The 18,452-nt window shown below is 40.7% G+C and overlaps 1 protein-coding gene and 1 pseudogene across 1 annotated transcript; both read left to right on the forward strand.

Annotated features, from left to right (window-relative positions):
* Nucleotides 1-618: 618 nt before the first annotated feature.
* On the forward strand, nucleotides 619-5,577 carry LOC133002923 (extracellular calcium-sensing receptor-like; annotated as a pseudogene).
* Nucleotides 5,578-6,384: 807 nt separating this feature from the next.
* Nucleotides 6,385-10,546, forward strand: LOC133003517 (extracellular calcium-sensing receptor-like). The gene is made up of 7 exons (XM_061073273.1): nucleotides 6,385-6,473; nucleotides 6,547-6,832; nucleotides 6,918-7,158; nucleotides 8,357-8,916; nucleotides 9,072-9,302; nucleotides 9,412-9,535; nucleotides 9,633-10,546. The coding sequence occupies exons 1-7, from the start codon at nucleotides 6,385-6,387 to the stop codon at nucleotides 10,544-10,546; spliced, it is 2,445 nt and encodes an 814-aa protein (XP_060929256.1).
* The last annotated feature ends 7,906 nt before the right edge of the window (nucleotides 10,547-18,452 follow it).

Consider the following 18,452-nt stretch of genomic DNA (forward strand, 5'->3'; position numbering starts at 1 on the left):
GGAACAACACACAAGAAACAGAGACTACAAAATAAAACAGGAAACAGAAACACAGTGTGAAAAACATGAAAACACTTTGAACATAAACAACAGGATCTACTAGAATAAACAAAACACACTTTTAGAATTTATAATGCAAAGGACAAAGTGCCAGATCGTTACATGTCCCTACTTCAACTAGTAAAACAAGAACATTACATAGTACCACATGGGGAGTGGCTGTGTAATTTCCTCTAGTAACTTTCTCTGCTGTCGGCTGATGAGTGACAATGACGCTTGTTGGGACCTTGTATTTGTGAACCACAGTTCGGGCCTACATGTGTAGTCAAAAGCTTAAAGCCCCATGTCCTTTGCTCTGGAGAAAACCAGAGCCTCCAGAACTCCGTCTCCCAGGAGGCCTACAATTGCACAGAGGTGTGAAAACAACCTTGTCGCACCGGGCCGTTTAAGGCCTGTTCCCCTTTTCTTCATTCTCTTTCTACGCCAACCTAGAGAGGAGAAGGCTGTCCAGCCTCTTTCTGATTCCTGTCTCCGAGAAGAGCTCATAGGTGCATTTTTCCGGCTCAACTCAACAAGGAAACATCCTCCAATCCAAGCTCTATCAACCTTCAAGCAGCAATGCGAGGGTCTCACGAACAGCAGAACCACAAAGGCAGAAGCCACAAAACCAGAAAGAAGACTTCACAGAACTTCGAACAGTACAGCAACCTTTTTCCCCTTTCATGGACGGGTAACACAACTGTGCTTAATAATTATACTAGGCTAAGCAAAGGCTGTTTATTTGTTTCTGTTTGATGGTTATATGTGATTTGTGTTGATGTGATATTTTGGTTAGAAGTTATTTGAAAATTAATGTTAGTTTGTTAGGCTCTTCACAGTCTTTGTATGCATTTCACTCCACACTCTTTCTTTAACTTGGCACAAACACAGACACATGCATATCGCAGCACATATCTCTCTCACCCCCGCTTCATGTCGTAAACATTCCAAAGAAGGGGGGAGGCCGTTATCTTTACGGTGGCCAGCCACCATTTTGGAAGCATGCCTACACACACAGACACATACACTCACATACACATCTTTAGTAAGTACACCATTAGTTTTAGATTTGTGTTTTATACTTTATTATATTCATAATAAATGTTTCTTTCCCAAATGTTTTTTCATATTGTTGCATAAGTGAATTTTGCCAACCTCTACACTGTCAATAACTCTATATCTTTCAACTTAGCAAACTATCTATATGGTAATAGTTATTAATTTAATTGTTAATCAGAGTTCCAAATTTGTAGTTAATAATTTTATGAGACTAAATTATTAATTGGCTATGTTTTCCCTTCCTTTGAAGGGTGGTGCCCCGAGGTAACTTTAATCAATTCAAAGTAATTATTTAATATTAATATTCAATATTTTATTTTGATAACCAAATTTATTGAATGCTGAAAGGCACAACATTTTATGGTATCACGTTTAATGCTTTATTGCACAACAAGCTGCAGTTGTCCTGCACAGATAACGTTTGCCCTGGGTGGAAAACAAAGCTGAGCTAAAGAGGATTTTGAATGTGCCGAGGAGTCTACAGCTTGTGTCGTGAGTTTGAGTTTCACTTGAGTAACTTGATTTAATCATGCAAACCTGTGTTTTATTCGTCAAACATTAATTGTTGTTTTCGTCAGAGCAAAACCCTGAAAACAAACCAACTCACTCTGAGATCCAACAAGAGAAGAAACATGAAATTGTGAAGGGAATTATTGATATTTTGATGAACTTTGAAAAATGCCCTCCATCAACATACCTGAGAAAGAGGATTGGTTCACTGCTTCCATCTAGTTGTCATATCTACAGTTGATCAACAGCTCTGCATTGTTGCTGTTTAACTTCAATTTACAGAATATACGACACCATTTATCATGCAAAATTTCACAAATGAATGGCTTTTTCTTTCAAATAAACCAGATTATTGTCACTGTGTAATGATATTGGCCCATTTGAACGTGAAGGAAAACATCAAACTTTTCTCTCCACCAACAGCAACAGGTCCCGAGTTGTGTGTGCTCTGGCCCGTTCAGTGCCACAACATAGCCCTAGTTATTAATATTATTGTTATTGTTTTTATTACCTGTCTATGTTATTAGAGATCCACCACTAGCAAACATCTGTAATTGAAAGCAACGTTTAAACAGATACAGCACAACAAAACAACTTCTCTCAACAATGTATCTATTCTTTTACAATCCTGTGCAGATCCTCAGAGGTAACAGGTTAATCAGTTCTGTACCCTACACATCAGTCATTGGGCTGGGTTTCTTAGAAGTGCAGTAGTGCGTTGAGAATAATCTCAAGGGAATTGGGGGTATGTTCACATTGGCTGTTGATTCTTCTCTCATGGTACAAAGAAACACTATAAAGGTCAGTTCCCAGGTCAGAGTTGCCTCAGTGAAGAATAGGGAGACTCGTGATTGGTTGGATCACTTGTATCCTCTTCTCTCTTCTGGCAGGAATAAAGTCAGAAAAACAAACATGCAAAGTGACCGGGCAGACAGGGTTCAAGGAGTTTTCTAAAGATGGTGATCTCATTACCGGAGGAGTTTTTGCTTTGTCTAGTACACGCAAATTGATTGACAATGGCTACCACGCATTGCCGTATACATACTGCAAAAAGTAAGTGAATGTGCGTTAAAACGTGTGTATGTCATATAATCAGGTCGTCACGTTTATGTGTGAATGTGATCAGCTCTTTTTTCATTTATTAATAACTAGCCAACACTGTGTGTAGGCTGAATGACAGGGAACTGAAGTTTGCCAGGATAGTAATGTTTACAGTGGAGGAGATCAATCAAGATAAAAAGCTCCTTCCTGGATTGAGTCTGGGCTACAGGCTGTACAATGGCTGTGGGGATGAGAACCTGCTTCGAGCAGCAGTGGAAGCCGTAAACGGAGAGGACTCAAAGGGCTGCGCTGATCAGATACAGGCTCTCCTGGGCCATTCCTCCTCCGGAGTGAGTAAAGATATAAACATCATACTCAGCCCGCTATCCATTCCACAGGTGAGGAGATGTGATTGGGAAATAATTGGGATGTATTCATGTTTCCATCTTTGAAGAAAGTTTATTCGTCCTTGTTGTGGTTAACATGCCATCTTTGAAGGTGAGCCATCTCTCCACTTGTGCTTGCTTGAGTGATAAAAGGCATTTCCCCACATTCTTCAGAACTGTGCCCAGTGACCGCTTCCAAGTCATCGGTCTGGTGCAGCTCATGAAATACTTTGACTGGCGCTGGGTGGGGATTATTTATTCTCAGGACTTGTACTCAGACGAAGGTACAGCAGCATTTGCAAAGGAAGCAGAAAAAGAGGGCATATGTGTTGAATACCGGTTACCTCTTTCAGATACAAATGTAAAATTTCCTGCTATTGTGAAGGCTCTGAGGAAATCCTCGTCCAAGGTGGTCCTCTTGTTTTTGCCTTTATCCTCCACCAGATCGTTCTTGTCGAACATAGAGAAGTATAACATTACTGGAAAGCAATGGGTTGGCAGTGAGGCTTGGATCACTCAAACAGACCTGGCTTCTGATGGGAGAAAGAGCCTTTTGCAGGGGGCAATGGGCTTCGCTCTCCCTGAGGCCTCAATACCAGGTCTTGGTGAATTCTTACTTAGCTTTAAGCCCTCTGACGAACCACAGAGTGCTATAGTTAAAGATTTCTGGGAGTCGTTCTTTGACTGCAGCTTCTCTCCATCAAATACTTCTGCTACGTGTACTGGCACAGAAGATCTCAGCACAGTCGCCAGTGATTACACAGACGTGACACATTTTAGGCCAGAGAATAATGTGTACAAAGCTGTGTACTTGGTGGCATATGCTATTTACGCACTACTGCAATGTCACAATGGCTCAAATCCAACCACAGGAAAGTCCTGCGTGACTAAAGACTAAGTTAAGCCTAAATTAGTAAGTTCTGGTATATTTACTCAAGCTTAAGATAGTTAATTTGAATGTTTTCCTTACCTTGATGTTAATGCAAAAACTTTAACATTTGAATATTAGCTACAAATTGTATTGGTTTCTCGCAAATATGCTGAAATGTCCTGATTGTCCTCTTACAGGTGTTGGACCACATTAAGTACGTGAACTTCACAACACAGAGTGGGGCCAAGGTTTTCTTTGATGAAAACGGAGACTCAGTTGCCCAGTACGACTTAGTTAACTGGCAAATAAAAGACAACGGCTCTGTTGAGATCGTAAACATCGGTCAATTTGACACGTCTCTTCCAGAGGGGGAGAAATTCAAACTAAAAGACAACACCAGGATAGTTTGGGGAGGAAACAGTATGCAGGTGAAGTGACCATCTGTCGCATTCATTCACCCAGCTGAATAACAGTGTTTCCCTACAGTGCATTTGGCTGCATTTATGAATTTTCACACATGGTGTTTTCTCTAATCAGGTGCCGAGGTCTGTTTGCAGAGAGCCGTGTCCCCCAGGGACTCGAAAGGCGATAAACAAGCATAAACCTGTGTGCTGCTTCGACTGCTTTGAGTGCCCCGAGGGAACAATTAGTAATGTGACAAGTGAGTCAGAAAATGAATTCATTCATGTTTGCAGTAGAAACAATAAAAAAGAAGAAATGCATGATTTAAAATCTCTCTCTCTATCTCCACTCTTAGATTCTCCCGACTGTTTGATCTGTCCACCTGAATTTTGGCCGAATGAAAAGAAAGACCAGTGTCTCCCGAAGCCGACTGAGTACCTCTCCTACAAAAAGATCATGGGGGCACTTTTAACTGGATTTGGTTGTGTGGGCATATTTTTATCTCTGCTGACCTCAATCATATTTCTGACTCATAAAGAGACTCCCATTGTTAAAGCCAACAACTCCGAGCTGAGCTTCCTGCTGCTCTTCTCCCTGACTCTGTGCTTCCTGTGCTCCCTCACCTTCATCGGCCGGCCCTCTGAGTGGTCCTGCATGCTGCGACACACTGCGTTTGGCATCACCTTCGTCCTCTGCATCTCTTGTGTCCTGGGGAAAACTATAGTGGTGTTAATGGCCTTCAGGGCGACACTTCCAGGAAGAAATATGATGAAATGGTTCGGTCCTGCAGAGCAGAGGTTCAGTGTTCTGAGTTTCACCCTGGTTCAGGTTGTAATTTGTGTACTTTGGCTCACAACCAACCCTCCATTCCCAAGGATGAACATGAAATACTATAAAGATAAGATCATCTTAGAGTGCGCTCTGGGGTCAGCTGTCGGGTTCTGGGCTGTGCTGGGTTACATCGGACTTCTTGCTCTCTTGTGTTTCATTCTTGCTTTTTTTGCCAGGAAGCTGCCAGACAGCTTTAATGAGGCCAAACTGATCACCTTCAGCATGTTGATATTCTGTGCAGTCTGGATCACATTCATCCCGGCATATGTCAGCTCTCCTGGGAAGTTCACTGTGGCTGTGGAGATATTTGCTATTCTGGCCTCCAGCTTTGGCTTGCTGATATGCATTTTTGTTCCGAAATGCTACATTATCCTATTCAGGCCAGAACAAAACTCAAAGAGACATTTGATGGGAAAAATACCACCAACGACACTTTGAGCTGTAGTTTTAAAGGTGTCAAGTTGACTGCAAATAAACTATTTTCACAGCTTGACAGACATAGTTGTAAATTATAAGCTGTGATGTGCTAAACTGAATCAAGTCTTCCTCATTTTTATTCATCAACTCCACTGAGTGTAAGCAGTATCTGATTGATTTTGGATGTAGAATTTAAACACATTCAACAGAAATATTTACACTTATAATAGTTTATTCAATTTACTGCAGTGTAACAGACAAATATAGTGTCAAGAAACAGGCTCCACTATAAGCCACTACAACTGCACTCAGTGGAGTACATACCTCCTCCAAGGCCCAACAGTCAAACAGTAATTTTTCTTTTCAAGGTTCATCAATTGCTCACTGACAAATTAAATAAATGTTGAAAGATGCTCTGTCTCGCAATGATAAAGAAAGTAAGAGAAGATTCCTGGAACACAAGGTCTCATATTTTTGTATTTTTTTGTACATCATGAAGAACACACCTGCTTGCATTTCCTTACTGCACAAAACTGACATCGCCTTGCAACTAAAATATCAACAGCACTTTCTGCAGCATTAAATATGTCATTAACAAAGGGATACAGACTATTTATTAGACTTTGGTGTTTTTGATTTTGAATGACATGAATGATGCATTAAGTTGTTGACTAGCATAACATCACTTGTTTAATTAGTTTTAGACTTTTTTGTATTCATAGTTTTATTTGTCCTATTATTATTGTTATTTTTACACTTAACTGAGTGTCAGGCTGTGAACTGTTTGCCAGGTTTGATATGCCAAGTTTGTTCAAGCAGGGAGATATAATGATCGGGGGGATTTTCACAGTTTTCAACAAAGAGATCAGCAGCACCTACACGTTTGAAAAGGAGCCACCTGCAGTGAAGTGTGCTGGGTAAGTTGCGTCTGAAGTTTTAAATCTGCAAAGCTGCAGCTCTTACATATAAAATCTATTTCAATTATTTTAGATTTGACCTGCGAGCTTGCAGATGGACCCAAGTTATGATATTTGCAATTGAAGAAATTAACAAAGAACCTGCTCTCCTGCCAAACATCACTCTTGGCTACAGAATCCTTAACTCTTGTGCATCTCCCACGAACACTTTACGTGCCGCACTAACACTGGCCAGCGGAGCAGAGGAGATGGACTCAACCTCTGCTTGTCCTCCGGCTGTATCTGCTCTCATAGCAGAGCCGGGATCGTCTCAGTCCTTAGCTGTGGCTGGAACTCTCGGACCATTTCAAGTGCCAATAGTAAGAAATTACATGTATTTGATGTTTTCTTAGTTTGTTTGTAGTATTTAGTTGTTTCAGAATTATTGTGATGATATTTTCATAGGTGAGTTACTTCTCGACATGTGCCTGCCTGAGTGATAGAGCTAAATACCCTGGGTTTTTCCGGACGATCCCCAGCGACTACTTCCAGGCCAAAGCCTTGGCAGCTCTGGTCAAACGTTTTGGCTGGCAGTGGATTGGCATCATACAGTCAGACAATGACTATGGCCGTAATGGGATCCTGGCTTTCACTGAGGAGGTTAGGAAGCTCGGGGTTTGTGTTGCATTTGACTGGACAATTCTATGCAACGTTTAAACAGATACAGCACAACGAAACAACTTCTCTCCACAATGTATTTATTATTTTACAATCCTGTGCAGATCCTCAGAGGTAACAGGTAAATCAGTGATGTCTCCTACACATCAGTCATTGGGCTGGGTTTTTTAGAAGTGCAGTAGTGCGTTGAGAATAATCTCATGGGATTTGGGAATATGTTCACATTGGCTGTTGATTCTTCTCTCATGGTACAAAGAAACACTATAAAGGTCAGTTCCCAGGTCAGAGTTGCTAGGGATAGGGAGACTCGTGATGGGTTGGATCACTTGTATCCTCTTCACTCTGCTGGCAGGGATAAAGTCAGAAAAACAAACATACAAACTGATTGGGCAAACAGGGTTCAAGGAGTTTTCTAAAGATGGTGATCTCATTATCGGGGGAGTTTTCTCTTTGTCTATTACACGCAAATTGATTGACAATGGCTACCACGCATTGCCGTATACATACTGCGAAAAGTAAGCGAATATGCGGTAGAACCTGTGTATATTTTGTGTGTGAATGTGATCAGCTCTAATGTAATTTATTAATAACAAGCGAACACTGTGTGTAGGCTGGATGACAGGGAACTGAAGTTTGCCAGGATAGTGATGTTTACAGTGGAGGAGATCAATAGAGATACTAAGCTTCTTCCTGGATTGAGTCTGGGCTACAGGCTGTACAGTGGCTGTGGGGATGAGAACCTGATTCGAGCAGCGGTGGAAGCCGTAAACGGAGAGGACTCAAAGGGCTGCGCTGATCAGATACAGGCTCTCCTGGGCCATTCCTCCTCCGGAGTGAGTAAAGGTATAAACATCATACTCAGCCCGCTATCCATTCCACAGGTGAGGTCATGTGATTGGGAAATAACTGGGATTTATTCATGTTTCCATCTTTGAAGAACGTTTATTCTGCCTTGTTGTGGTTAACATGTTTTCTTTCTTTGAAGGTGAGCCATTTCTCCACTTGTGCTTGCTTGGGTGACAAAAGGCAGTTCCCCACATTCTTCAGAACAGTGCCCAGTGACCGCTTCCAAGTCATCGGTCTAGTGCAGCTCATGAAATACTTTGACTGGCGCTGGGTGGGGATTATTCATTCTAAGGGCTTGTATTCAGACGCAGGTACAACGGCATTTGCAAAGGAAGCAGAAAAAGAGGGCATATGTGTTGAATACCGGTTACCTCACTCAGATACAAATGTAAAATTTATTGCTATTGTGGAGGCTCTGAGAAAATCCACGTCCAAGGTGGTCCTCTTGTTTATGCCCTTAGCCCCCACCAAATCGTTCTTGTCAGAAATAAAGAAGTATAATATTACTGGAAAGCAATGGGTTGGCAGTGAGGCTTGGATCACTCAAACGGACCTGGCTTCTGATGGGAGAAAGAGCCTTTTGCAGGGGGCGATGGGCTTCGCCCTCCCTCAGGCCTCCATACCAGGTCTTGGTGAATTCTTACTCAGCTTTAAGCCCTCTGACGAACCACAGAGTGCTATAGTTAAAGATATTTGGGAGTCGTTCTTTGACTGCAGCTTCTCTCCGTCAAATACTTCTGCTACGTGTACTGGCACAGAAGATCTCAGCACAGTCTCCAGTGACTACACAGACGTGACACATTTTAGGGCAGAGAATAATGTTTACAAAGCTGTCTACTTGGTGGCATATGCTATTCACGCACTACTGCAATGTCACAATGGCTCAAATCCAACCACTGGAAAGTCCTGCGTGACTAAAGACCAAGTTCAGCCTAAATTAGTAAGTTCTGGTATATTAACTCAGGCATAATATACTTCATTTTAATGTTTTACTTACCTTGATGTTAATGCAAAAACTTTCAGATTTTAATATTAACTACAAATTGTATTGGTTTCTCGGAAATATGCTGAAATGTCCTGATTGTCCTCTTACAGGTGTTGGAGCAAATTAAGTACGTGAACTTCACAACACAGAGTGGGGCCAAGGTTTTCTTTGATGAAAATGGAGACTCAGTTGCCCAGTACGACTTAGTTAACTGGCAAATAAAAGACAACGGATCTGTTGAGATCGTGAACATCGGTCAATTTGACACGTCTCTTCCAGAGGGGGAGAAATTCAAACTAAAAGACAATACCAAGATAGTTTGGGGAGGAAACAGTATGCAGGTGAAGTAACCATCTGTCTAATTATTTCTCCCAGCTGAATTACATTTTTTTCCTACAGTGCATTTATGTGCATTTATGAATATTCACACATCGTGTTTTCTCTAATCAGTTGCCGAGGTCTGTTTGCAGAGAGCCGTGTCCCCCAGGGACTCGGAAGGCGTTAACCAAGCATAAACCTGTGTGCTGCTTCGACTGCTTTGAGTGCCCCGAGGGAACGATTAGTAATGAGACAAGTGAGACAGAAAATTAATTAATTCATGTTTGCAGTAGAAACAATAAAAAGGAAAGAAATGCATGATTTAAAATCTCTCTCTCTATTTCCACTCTCAGATTCTCCTGACTGTTTGATCTGTCCACCTGAACTTTGGCCGAATGAAAACAAAGACCAGTGTCTCCCGAAGCCGACTGAGTACCTCTCCTACAAAGAGATCATGGGGGCACTTTTAACTGGATTTGGTTGTGTAGGCATATTTTTATCTCTACTGACGTCAATCATTTTTCTGACTCATAAAGAGACTCCCATTGTTAAAGCCAACAACTCCGAGCTGAGCTTCCTGCTGCTCTTCTCCCTGACTCTGTGCTTCCTGTGCTCCCTCACCTTCATCGGCCGGCCCTCTGAGTGGTCCTGCATGCTGCGACACACTGCGTTTGGCATCACCTTCGTCCTCTGCATCTCTTGTGTCCTCGGGAAAACTATAGTGGTGTTAATGGCCTTCAGGGCGACACTTCCAGGCAGAAATATGATGAAATGGTTCGGTCCTGCACAGCAGAGGCTCAGTGTTCTAAGTTTCACCCTGGTTCAGGTTGTAATTTGTGTACTTTGGCTCACAACCAACCCTCCATTCCCTAGGATGAACATGAAATACTATAAAGATAAGATCATCTTAGAGTGCGCTCTGGGGTCAGCTGTCGGGTTCTGGGCTGTGCTGGGTTACATCGGACTTCTTGCTCTCTTGTGTTTCATTCTTGCTTTTTTTGCCAGGAAGCTGCCAGACAGCTTTAATGAGGCCAAACTGATCACCTTCAGCATGTTGATATTTTGTGCAGTCTGGATCACATTCATCCCGGCATATGTCAGCTCTCCTGGGAAGTTCACTGTGGCTGTGGAGATATTTGCTATTCTGGCCTCCAGCTTTGGCTTGCTGATATGCATTTTTGTTCCAAAATGCTACATTATCCTATTCAGGCCAGAACAAAACTCAAAGAGACATTTGATGGGAAAAATACCACCAATGACACTTTGAGTTGTAGTTTTAAAGGTGTCGAGTTAACTGCAAATAAACTATTTTCACAGCTTGACAGATATCGTAGTAGATTATAAGTTGTGATGTGCTTAACTGAATCAAGTCTTCCTCATTTTTATTCATCAACTCCACTGAGTGTAAGCAGTGTCTGAGATGTCATTAGATGATTTTGGATGTAGAATTTAAACACATACAACAGAAATATTCACGCTTATAATAGTTTAAGCAATTTACTGCAGTGGAACAGACAAATAAAACGTGTCACGAAACATGCTCAAAGGTAACTCGTAAATATCAGTCCCTTGGACTTGCTTGATTTTCTTTTTTTTTTTATACTTTAGTTTTTATTGAGTTTTTAGCACATCACAACTACACATAGTAAGATCAACTTGCAGATGTTAATTCAGTGCAGATAAAACAAACATACAGTAATGAACAAACAATTATAACAAAAACAAACAAAAACGGAGCCTGCGGGAAAACTTGGTGTAGATAAAAAGATGAAATCCATACCTATGTAAAGATTAAGCGCAGCTCAAGTAGCTGCCTTACACTTGAATGCAAACAGACTGTGAGCCAGTGTCCTTATAGTTCGTCGAAGTAAAGTATCCACTTCTGCCATCTCTTAGCATACAAATCTAACCTCAAACGTATCACACAAGTCAGTCGTTCCATTGTCCTTATTTCCTGAATGACATCAAACCATTGTTGCTGTTTAGGTGAATCAGGTTTATACCAGCTTCTAGTTATGGTTTTCCTTGCTGCTGTAAGGAGTACTTTTACCAAGTATCTGTCCCTCTGTAGAGTAACCAGTGAAATGTGACTTAAGTACAAGACAGTGCATGACAAAGGGATCTTATATCCAAGCACATTAATTAAGATTAAATGTACCTCTTTCCAAAATGACTTCAGTTTTTCACAACTCCAAAAAATATGCGTGTGGTGTGCTTCTAAGCAGCCACACTGTCTCCAACATGGTTGGGGTGTTAAAGATGCTTTACTGCTGATTTTAGGTGTAATAAAAAACCGCACCAAATTTTTCCAGTTGAAAACCCTCAATTGTTGTGAATTTGTGGAAGTATGTTGAGTTTCACACATATCGTACCATACATCTGATGAAATGTCTACATTTAATTCTTTTTCCCACCTTAATTTTAGATACAATGTTGAGTTACCCTTACATTCCATAATACTGTCATAAAACATGGAGATTACTTTTACACTTTTACTATTTGGTTTATATGCATTGATCATATTCTTTATAACTGGGTTTATTTCGTGAGAAATTTCCATCTTCAATTCTTTATTATAATAATCTCTAAATTGTATATACCTAAATAAGTCCCGATTATGAAGAGAAAATGTTTCTTTTAGTTTTTGGAAAGTCTGTAATTCTTTGTTTTTTTCCATCAGTGTACACACTGCCTTAATACCTTTTACTCCCCATTGCTTAAATATGGCATCATTATCTCCTGGTCTAAATTGAGTGTCAAAGGCTAACCATCTAAGTACTTTCTGGTCTTTCCTTAGTTTGAATTGCCTTACAAAATCAAACCAAAACTCCAGAGAGCCGGAGGTTATTGAATCTATTTGACTTTTGACTAATAGGGGGATTTCTTTTTCTCCTAAAACCGACTGGATCTGATAACCCTCAACATATGTCTCAATTTCCTTCCATCTAGCAAAATAGTTATCATTACACCACAGAAAAAGGGGACGGAACTGAGCTGCATAAAAATAATCTTTGAGATTTGGGAGTGCCATTCCTCCTTTATGCTTGGCCAACTGCAGTGTTGTGTATCTTATTCTAGGCTTCTTTCCATCCCAGATAAACCTAGAAATAAGTCTATCCCAGGTAAAGAACTGGTGTTTAGGAACCCCTACTGGCAAAGCTTGAAACAGGTATAGCAATCTAGGCAACATGTTCATTTTAATTACATTTATCTTACTGCCAAAATCCAATGGATAGGTGGACCATCGTTCAATATCCTTTTTAATATTCTGATTAATCAAATTATAGTTTGCCTCGTATAATCTGTTCAAATTTTTTGTAATGATTACGCCTAAATATTTTATTTCTTCCATATCCCATTTTAAATCATGCCTATGTTTTATTTCTTCTGAAGGCTTGTAATTAAATGACAAAAGTTGTGTCTTTGTAATATTTAGTTTGTAACCAGCATAATAATTAAATTCTTCGAGGATGTCCATCAATATGGGGAACGACTTCTCAGGATCCACTAAATGGACCAAAATATCGTCCGCGAATAAACTAATTAAATGATCTCTATGTCCAATTGTGATGCCTTGTAGTCGGTTCAATATAAAAAGCAAATAATGTGGGGCTGAGACAACAACCTTGTCTAGTTCCTCTTTGTAATATAAATGATGGAGATAATGACCCATTAATTTTAATTTTTGCTGTTGGCTGTTGATAAAGTGTTCTTATTAGATCTACAGATTGCTCATTGAAGCCAAATCTATCTAAAGTTTGATACAGGAATTGCCAATTGACCCGATCAAAAGCCTTTTCGGCGTCGAGGCTTAGCACTACCGCCTTTTTATTTTCCCTTTCTATTCTATCCATCAAATGTAGAGTCCTTCTAATATTGTCATGCGTTTGTCGGCTTTTTACAAATCCTGTTTGGTCTTCATCTATTAATTGTGGGAGAATATTCTCAAGTCTTTTTGCGATAATGGCTGTGTACATTTTATAATCTACATTGAGAATTGAAATAGGCCTATAATTACTACTAAATTCCCTATCTTTGCCCTCCTTTGGGAGTACTGTAATGACTGCCTCATTCCATGATGGTGGAAGTTTACATTCTCTTTTAATCCAATTAAATGTTTTTAGCAGGAGTGGAGCTAGTTCTTCTTTAAAGGTTTTATACCACTCCGCAGGGAAGCCATCACTACCTGGAGTCTTACTTGATTTTAAGTTGCCAATTGCATTATTTATTTCTTCTAGTGTAAAATCTGCTATAATGAAATCATTTTGTACTTTGCCAATACAAGGCAAATCAAGCTCATTAAGAAACATTTGCATGGCTTCCACTTTGGTATCAGAGGTCTCTGTATACAATTGTTTATAATAATTTAGAAAAATGGCCTCTATTTTCTCTGGTTGATATTTCAAATGATTTGTTTCTGGGTCCCGTATCTTATGGATGGTACTATCCACTTGTTGTTTACGCAAGCGTCGGGCAAGTAATTTGGCTGCTTTAGGACCTGATTCATAATAGGTCTGCTTATAGAATCGGGCCGTCTTCTCAACTTCTTGTTCTAATAGATCATTCATCTTTTTCCTTAATTGTTTTATATGCACCAGCAGTTCTGGGTCTCTGTTTTTTTTATGTTGTTGCTCCACATTTGATAAATCTAATACCAGGTTATTATATTCCATGATTTTCTTTTTTTTGTTTAATGCTGTTAAAGCAATCAAATTCCCACGCATCACCGCCTTCAATGAGTCTCACAGTATAGATGGGTCCACCTCTCCGTTGTCATTTATCTTCAAATAATCCTTAATTTCCAGTTTTATCTGTTCTACAGCTGCTTTGTTATTTAACATACCTACATTTAACCTCCAACCCGTCTTCCTCTTCCTTCCTTGTATTTGAACTGTCAAGTACACAGCACTGTGGTCAGAGACATCAGCTACCCCAATTCTACATTCTTTTACCCTATAACAGTCACTTTTTGGCATAAAAAAATAATCTATCCTGGAGTAAGTACAATGTGGAGCCGAGTAGTGAGTGTAATTTGTGTCAAATGGATTAATATGTCTCCAGACATCACAAAACCCGATATCATCCCAGGCTGTGTTAATCAATTTTGATAATTTATTTCTATTTCTCGTTAAGCTAGTTGTGTCTAAATGTTGATTTAATACTACATTTAAATCTCCACCACATATACAGACACCCTCAGCTGCCAGTGCAATCACATCCATTAATGATTTGAAAAACAGTTTGTTAGTATCAGGTGGTGCATATACATTTACTAAGGTTACTATATCCTGTTCAATCCTACCCTTAACAATAAGATATCTGCCCTCCTTTTCTTTTATTTCTTTAAATGATTCAAATTTGAATTTATTAGCGACCAGAATAGCAATCCCTCTTCTATGACTTTGCACATATGAATTATAGAAAGTATTTTTAAAACCAAATCGTTTCAATTTCTCATGCTCTTGTTGGGAGAGATGGGTTTCTTGCATAAAAATAATATCTGCCTTCTCTTTTTTCAATTTTGCCATTACCTTAGACCTTTTAATCGGGTTTCCCAAACCGTTCACATTTAAGGACATTAGCTTTACCTCATCAGGCTGCATCGTAACTTAACTGAGTCAATCTTACAACATTATGTTTCCACAGGCTTAACATAGTAACCAATGATAACTGGAACACAATAACAAGCCCAGAACGGCTTAGAACAAGCATTATAATAATAAAGTGAAAGGACTTCCAAAGTCTGAAGAGCATTCTTCAGTTTTCAGCTGAGGGGGAAATAAACCTCTCACAAGGAAAGGGCCCCCTCCCCAATTAGTCCGCTACAAACTGTCACTTGAACTTACGTGTGAGTCCGTTGGTAGGGCCGAACTCTCGTTGCCCCGCCAGCCAGCGCATGAATACAATGTTTATCTTTATGTTAAGGGTCGCTTGTATATCATCAGTTTTTTTAAACACTACCGTTCTTCCTGGCGTCAATGCTGAAATTTCCGTAGGCGCTCTTTAGCGCGTCTGGCAGTGCCTACATCTGCACTTGATCCCACTCGCTGCCACGGTGTAGCCCGTTGGAGAAGCTCCAACAGGTGACTCCTACCGGGTGGTCTCTCTGGCACCTCCACGCTGTATCCCCGCTGCCGGAGCTCCTGCGCTGCCTCCCAGGCACTGCCGTACACCTGCACACCGCTCTCCCAGTGAATGCGCATCCGCGTGAAGGGCGTCTGGAAACGAATGCCCTTTTCCTTGAGAGCCTTTTTGATATTGGTGAACGCCTTGCGCTGTTGTAGAACGGTAGCTGTATAGTCATGATCAAAATACAGCGGTTTCTCTCCCATTGTGATTTTCTGTCACCATGCTTTTTGGATTACCATCTCCTTGGTGCTGTATTGCTGAAAATTAATGATAATAGACCTCGGAGGTGAGTTTGGGCCCGGTTTGGGCGCAAGGGCTCTGTGTGCGCGTTGAATTTGTAAATCCACATCGTCGTTCAGCTTGAGTTTGGACCGGAGCATTTTTTCCACAAACTCCATCACCGAGCCTCGTTCTGCGTCCTCCGGCACACCGTGGATCCTCAGGTTGTTTCGTCTTGCCCTCGACTCTATGTCATTCAGCTTGTCTTCTAGCTTCTGCTGATCCTGTATGGTTTGCTGAAGGGCTGCGTTAGCCTCCGCGCTCCACGTTTCGGTGTCGTCGATCCGCGTGGCCATCTCGTTGATTTTCTCGTTGTGCTCCTGCATGGCTAGCATGTTTGTAGCTAGCTGCCGGTTAACATCTTGTTTGAACTCGATGAGTTCTTCTCTCATGTCACGTTTAATTTCGTCTTTGAACATTTTTAAGTCTTCCTTTAGTTCAGACTTGAGATCGCTGATCTGCTTACTTATAGTTTCAAGCCCTGTGCGCATCACTCCCGGTGTTGAGTCGCCGCCATGTTGGCCCTCATCTCCCCGCATGTCGTCCTCGGCTTGTTCTGCACGGTGAGAATCCTTTTCCGCTGTATCTTGCGCCCCTTTACCTCTGCCTTTCTTTCCCGCCATCATAATCTTAAAAGAGACCACTTCGTTATGTTTTAATTAAGTTAGCGGGGGTTAATAATACGCTGACTCGCGGGAGCAAAGTGCTCAACCCGCCATCCTGTTCTGTAGCCAACCGGAAGTCCTTGATTTTTCTTTTTAAGATCAATTAATTTTTCTCTGACAAATCACAGAATTTTGAAAGATGCTCTGTCTTGCGAGGATTAAGAAAGTAAGAAGATTTCTGGCTACCCCCTGATCCGGATCTGTACTAAAATGTATTGGTACAGATTCTTCCTCTAACAAGTTATATAGTAACGAAAAATAACAGAATTACAAACTCAATACTGTTTCTCTGTATATGTGATTAGTCATTACAGAAGCACCCCTTGATTATACCACTGACTTGCTAACATTGTTTAAAAATACTTCAGAATTTCAAATTTCCTTTTTGTTATATCCAAGAAAACAGGGTGAGGTGATTAAGAAGTGAAATCCCAGAGTTATGGCCCTTTACAGCTGTTATATTAATAACACATTTATTTCTGTATATAAAATCCTGCACTGCATGAAAAGAAGAATTTGTGTCAGTTAGTGTCGCTGCAAATTTCGGTGGAATATCAGGTTAACGCCTGTTCAGAGGAATCTGCAGACAGCACAGAAAATCGGCATGAACCGCCGGGAATTGACGCGGTCTTCCAGTTTCTTGCAGTTTTCAAGCCTGAGAATGTTGGCACGTGACCCTCTTGCTGCTAGGCCTAGGGGAGGCTTTCACATGTAAACGACAATGCTGTGAGCTTTACAAAAGCAAATCAGGAAAGTTTCACTCAGTGGTGCAGAGGTAACATCTTTTTGTAAAATGTACTAACTAAGGTACCAACTAAAATATCTGGCATAACCAGGCTTAAGATAGATTTCAAATCTGAATTTGTAGTTTATATAGATTTCTCTCATGTAAGTAAGTGTGCTGTAATGAATTACATTGTATACCATGAGCAAAGGTCAATGCTATGAAAACAATTAGAAACAGTGCAATTTATTTCAACATTTGCCTGTCAAGTTCATCTGAGATAATATGTTGTAACCGAGAGAGTGGCACGTTCGTGTTCTTTTATCCCGAGATAAGAAAAGAGCCGGTCTCGGTTTGGTTCAACAAGTATTTATTCAGAAGCAATGAAAAGGTACAGCACAGCCATGGGCGCCGTCTAGTAGCATGGGGTAGTCAAGAGTCGCCCCGAACGGACGGCGGGTGTAATACTTATAACAGTAGGTAGAACTTGATTGGTCAATTAGGGGGAGTCGCTGTGGTATAGACTTGGTTCACCCTTGATGGTGCGCAGGCATGGTCCCAGCCTCTTGGCACTGGAATCCCAGATGATGAAAAGATGCTCCCAGTTTACAGTCTCCACAACAGTCAGCTGCTCTTCCCAGCCTCTTATCAGTCAGGTGTAAGACTGAACTGCGGTGTGAAGCACACACACACACACACTTGAACCTTCAAGATTAACACCAGCCAGCAAAGGCTAAAAAAGTAATTGTGTAAAGGCCATATATTCAGCCCAACTGCCCCTACCCCCACCACCGACCAACACACTGCATTTGTTTAGAGTTCAGTTCCACTGCCATCTCCACAGACACGTTACAGGTGTAGCCCTGTATAAAAATCACTAGGATACAGTGCCTAAAATTAATCTCAAAATAGCATAACAAATGTTGTATTAAAAGAGAAAGTTCCTGATAATTAGATAAGTTCATATTATTAAAAATAGTAGTTAAAATAAGGTTAAATATGGGATAAAATGTAAACAATATAATATGTACAGTTAAGAAGTTTAGCTATTTACAGTTAAAAAGTAAAGCAATAAATAGATGTGTGGTTAAAAGGCCCTGTGATTGAGAAGACGAGAGACTTATTGATTTGAGTGCTTTTAATGTGCAATCTAACTTTTCTCAGTTGTGTGTGTCAATCATTCAGTTTCTGCATTTCTCATTGGGTAGTAGCAAAGTCACAGCCAATCCAAGTCATCCGTCTTGTATGGGGCGGGACATGACGTGCAGGTAGTGGTTCAGCATGCTTTGAGCAGGTGGGTCAGAGAGAGAGATAGAGTCCAGATGTCCTGAGGAAAAGTGTTGTGCTGTGGGAAACATTTAAGAGGTATCTTCGAG

This window comes from Limanda limanda, chromosome 6, assembly GCF_963576545.1.
Source record: "Limanda limanda chromosome 6, fLimLim1.1, whole genome shotgun sequence".
Lineage (NCBI taxonomy): Eukaryota > Metazoa > Chordata > Actinopteri > Pleuronectiformes > Pleuronectidae > Limanda > Limanda limanda.

Bases quoted from the DNA above. Each gene is read 5' to 3' on its own strand.
- LOC133003517 (XM_061073273.1), top strand. From the start codon at position 6,385: ATGATCGGGGGGATTTTCACAGTTTTCAACAAAGAGATCAGCAGCACC. The intron at 6,833-6,917 runs GTAAGAAATTAC...ATATTTTCATAG, and splicing joins GACCATTTCAAGTGCCAATA to GTGAGTTACTTCTCGACATG. The intron at 7,159-8,356 runs GCAACGTTTAAA...TACCTCACTCAG, and splicing joins ATTTGACTGGACAATTCTAT to ATACAAATGTAAAATTTATT.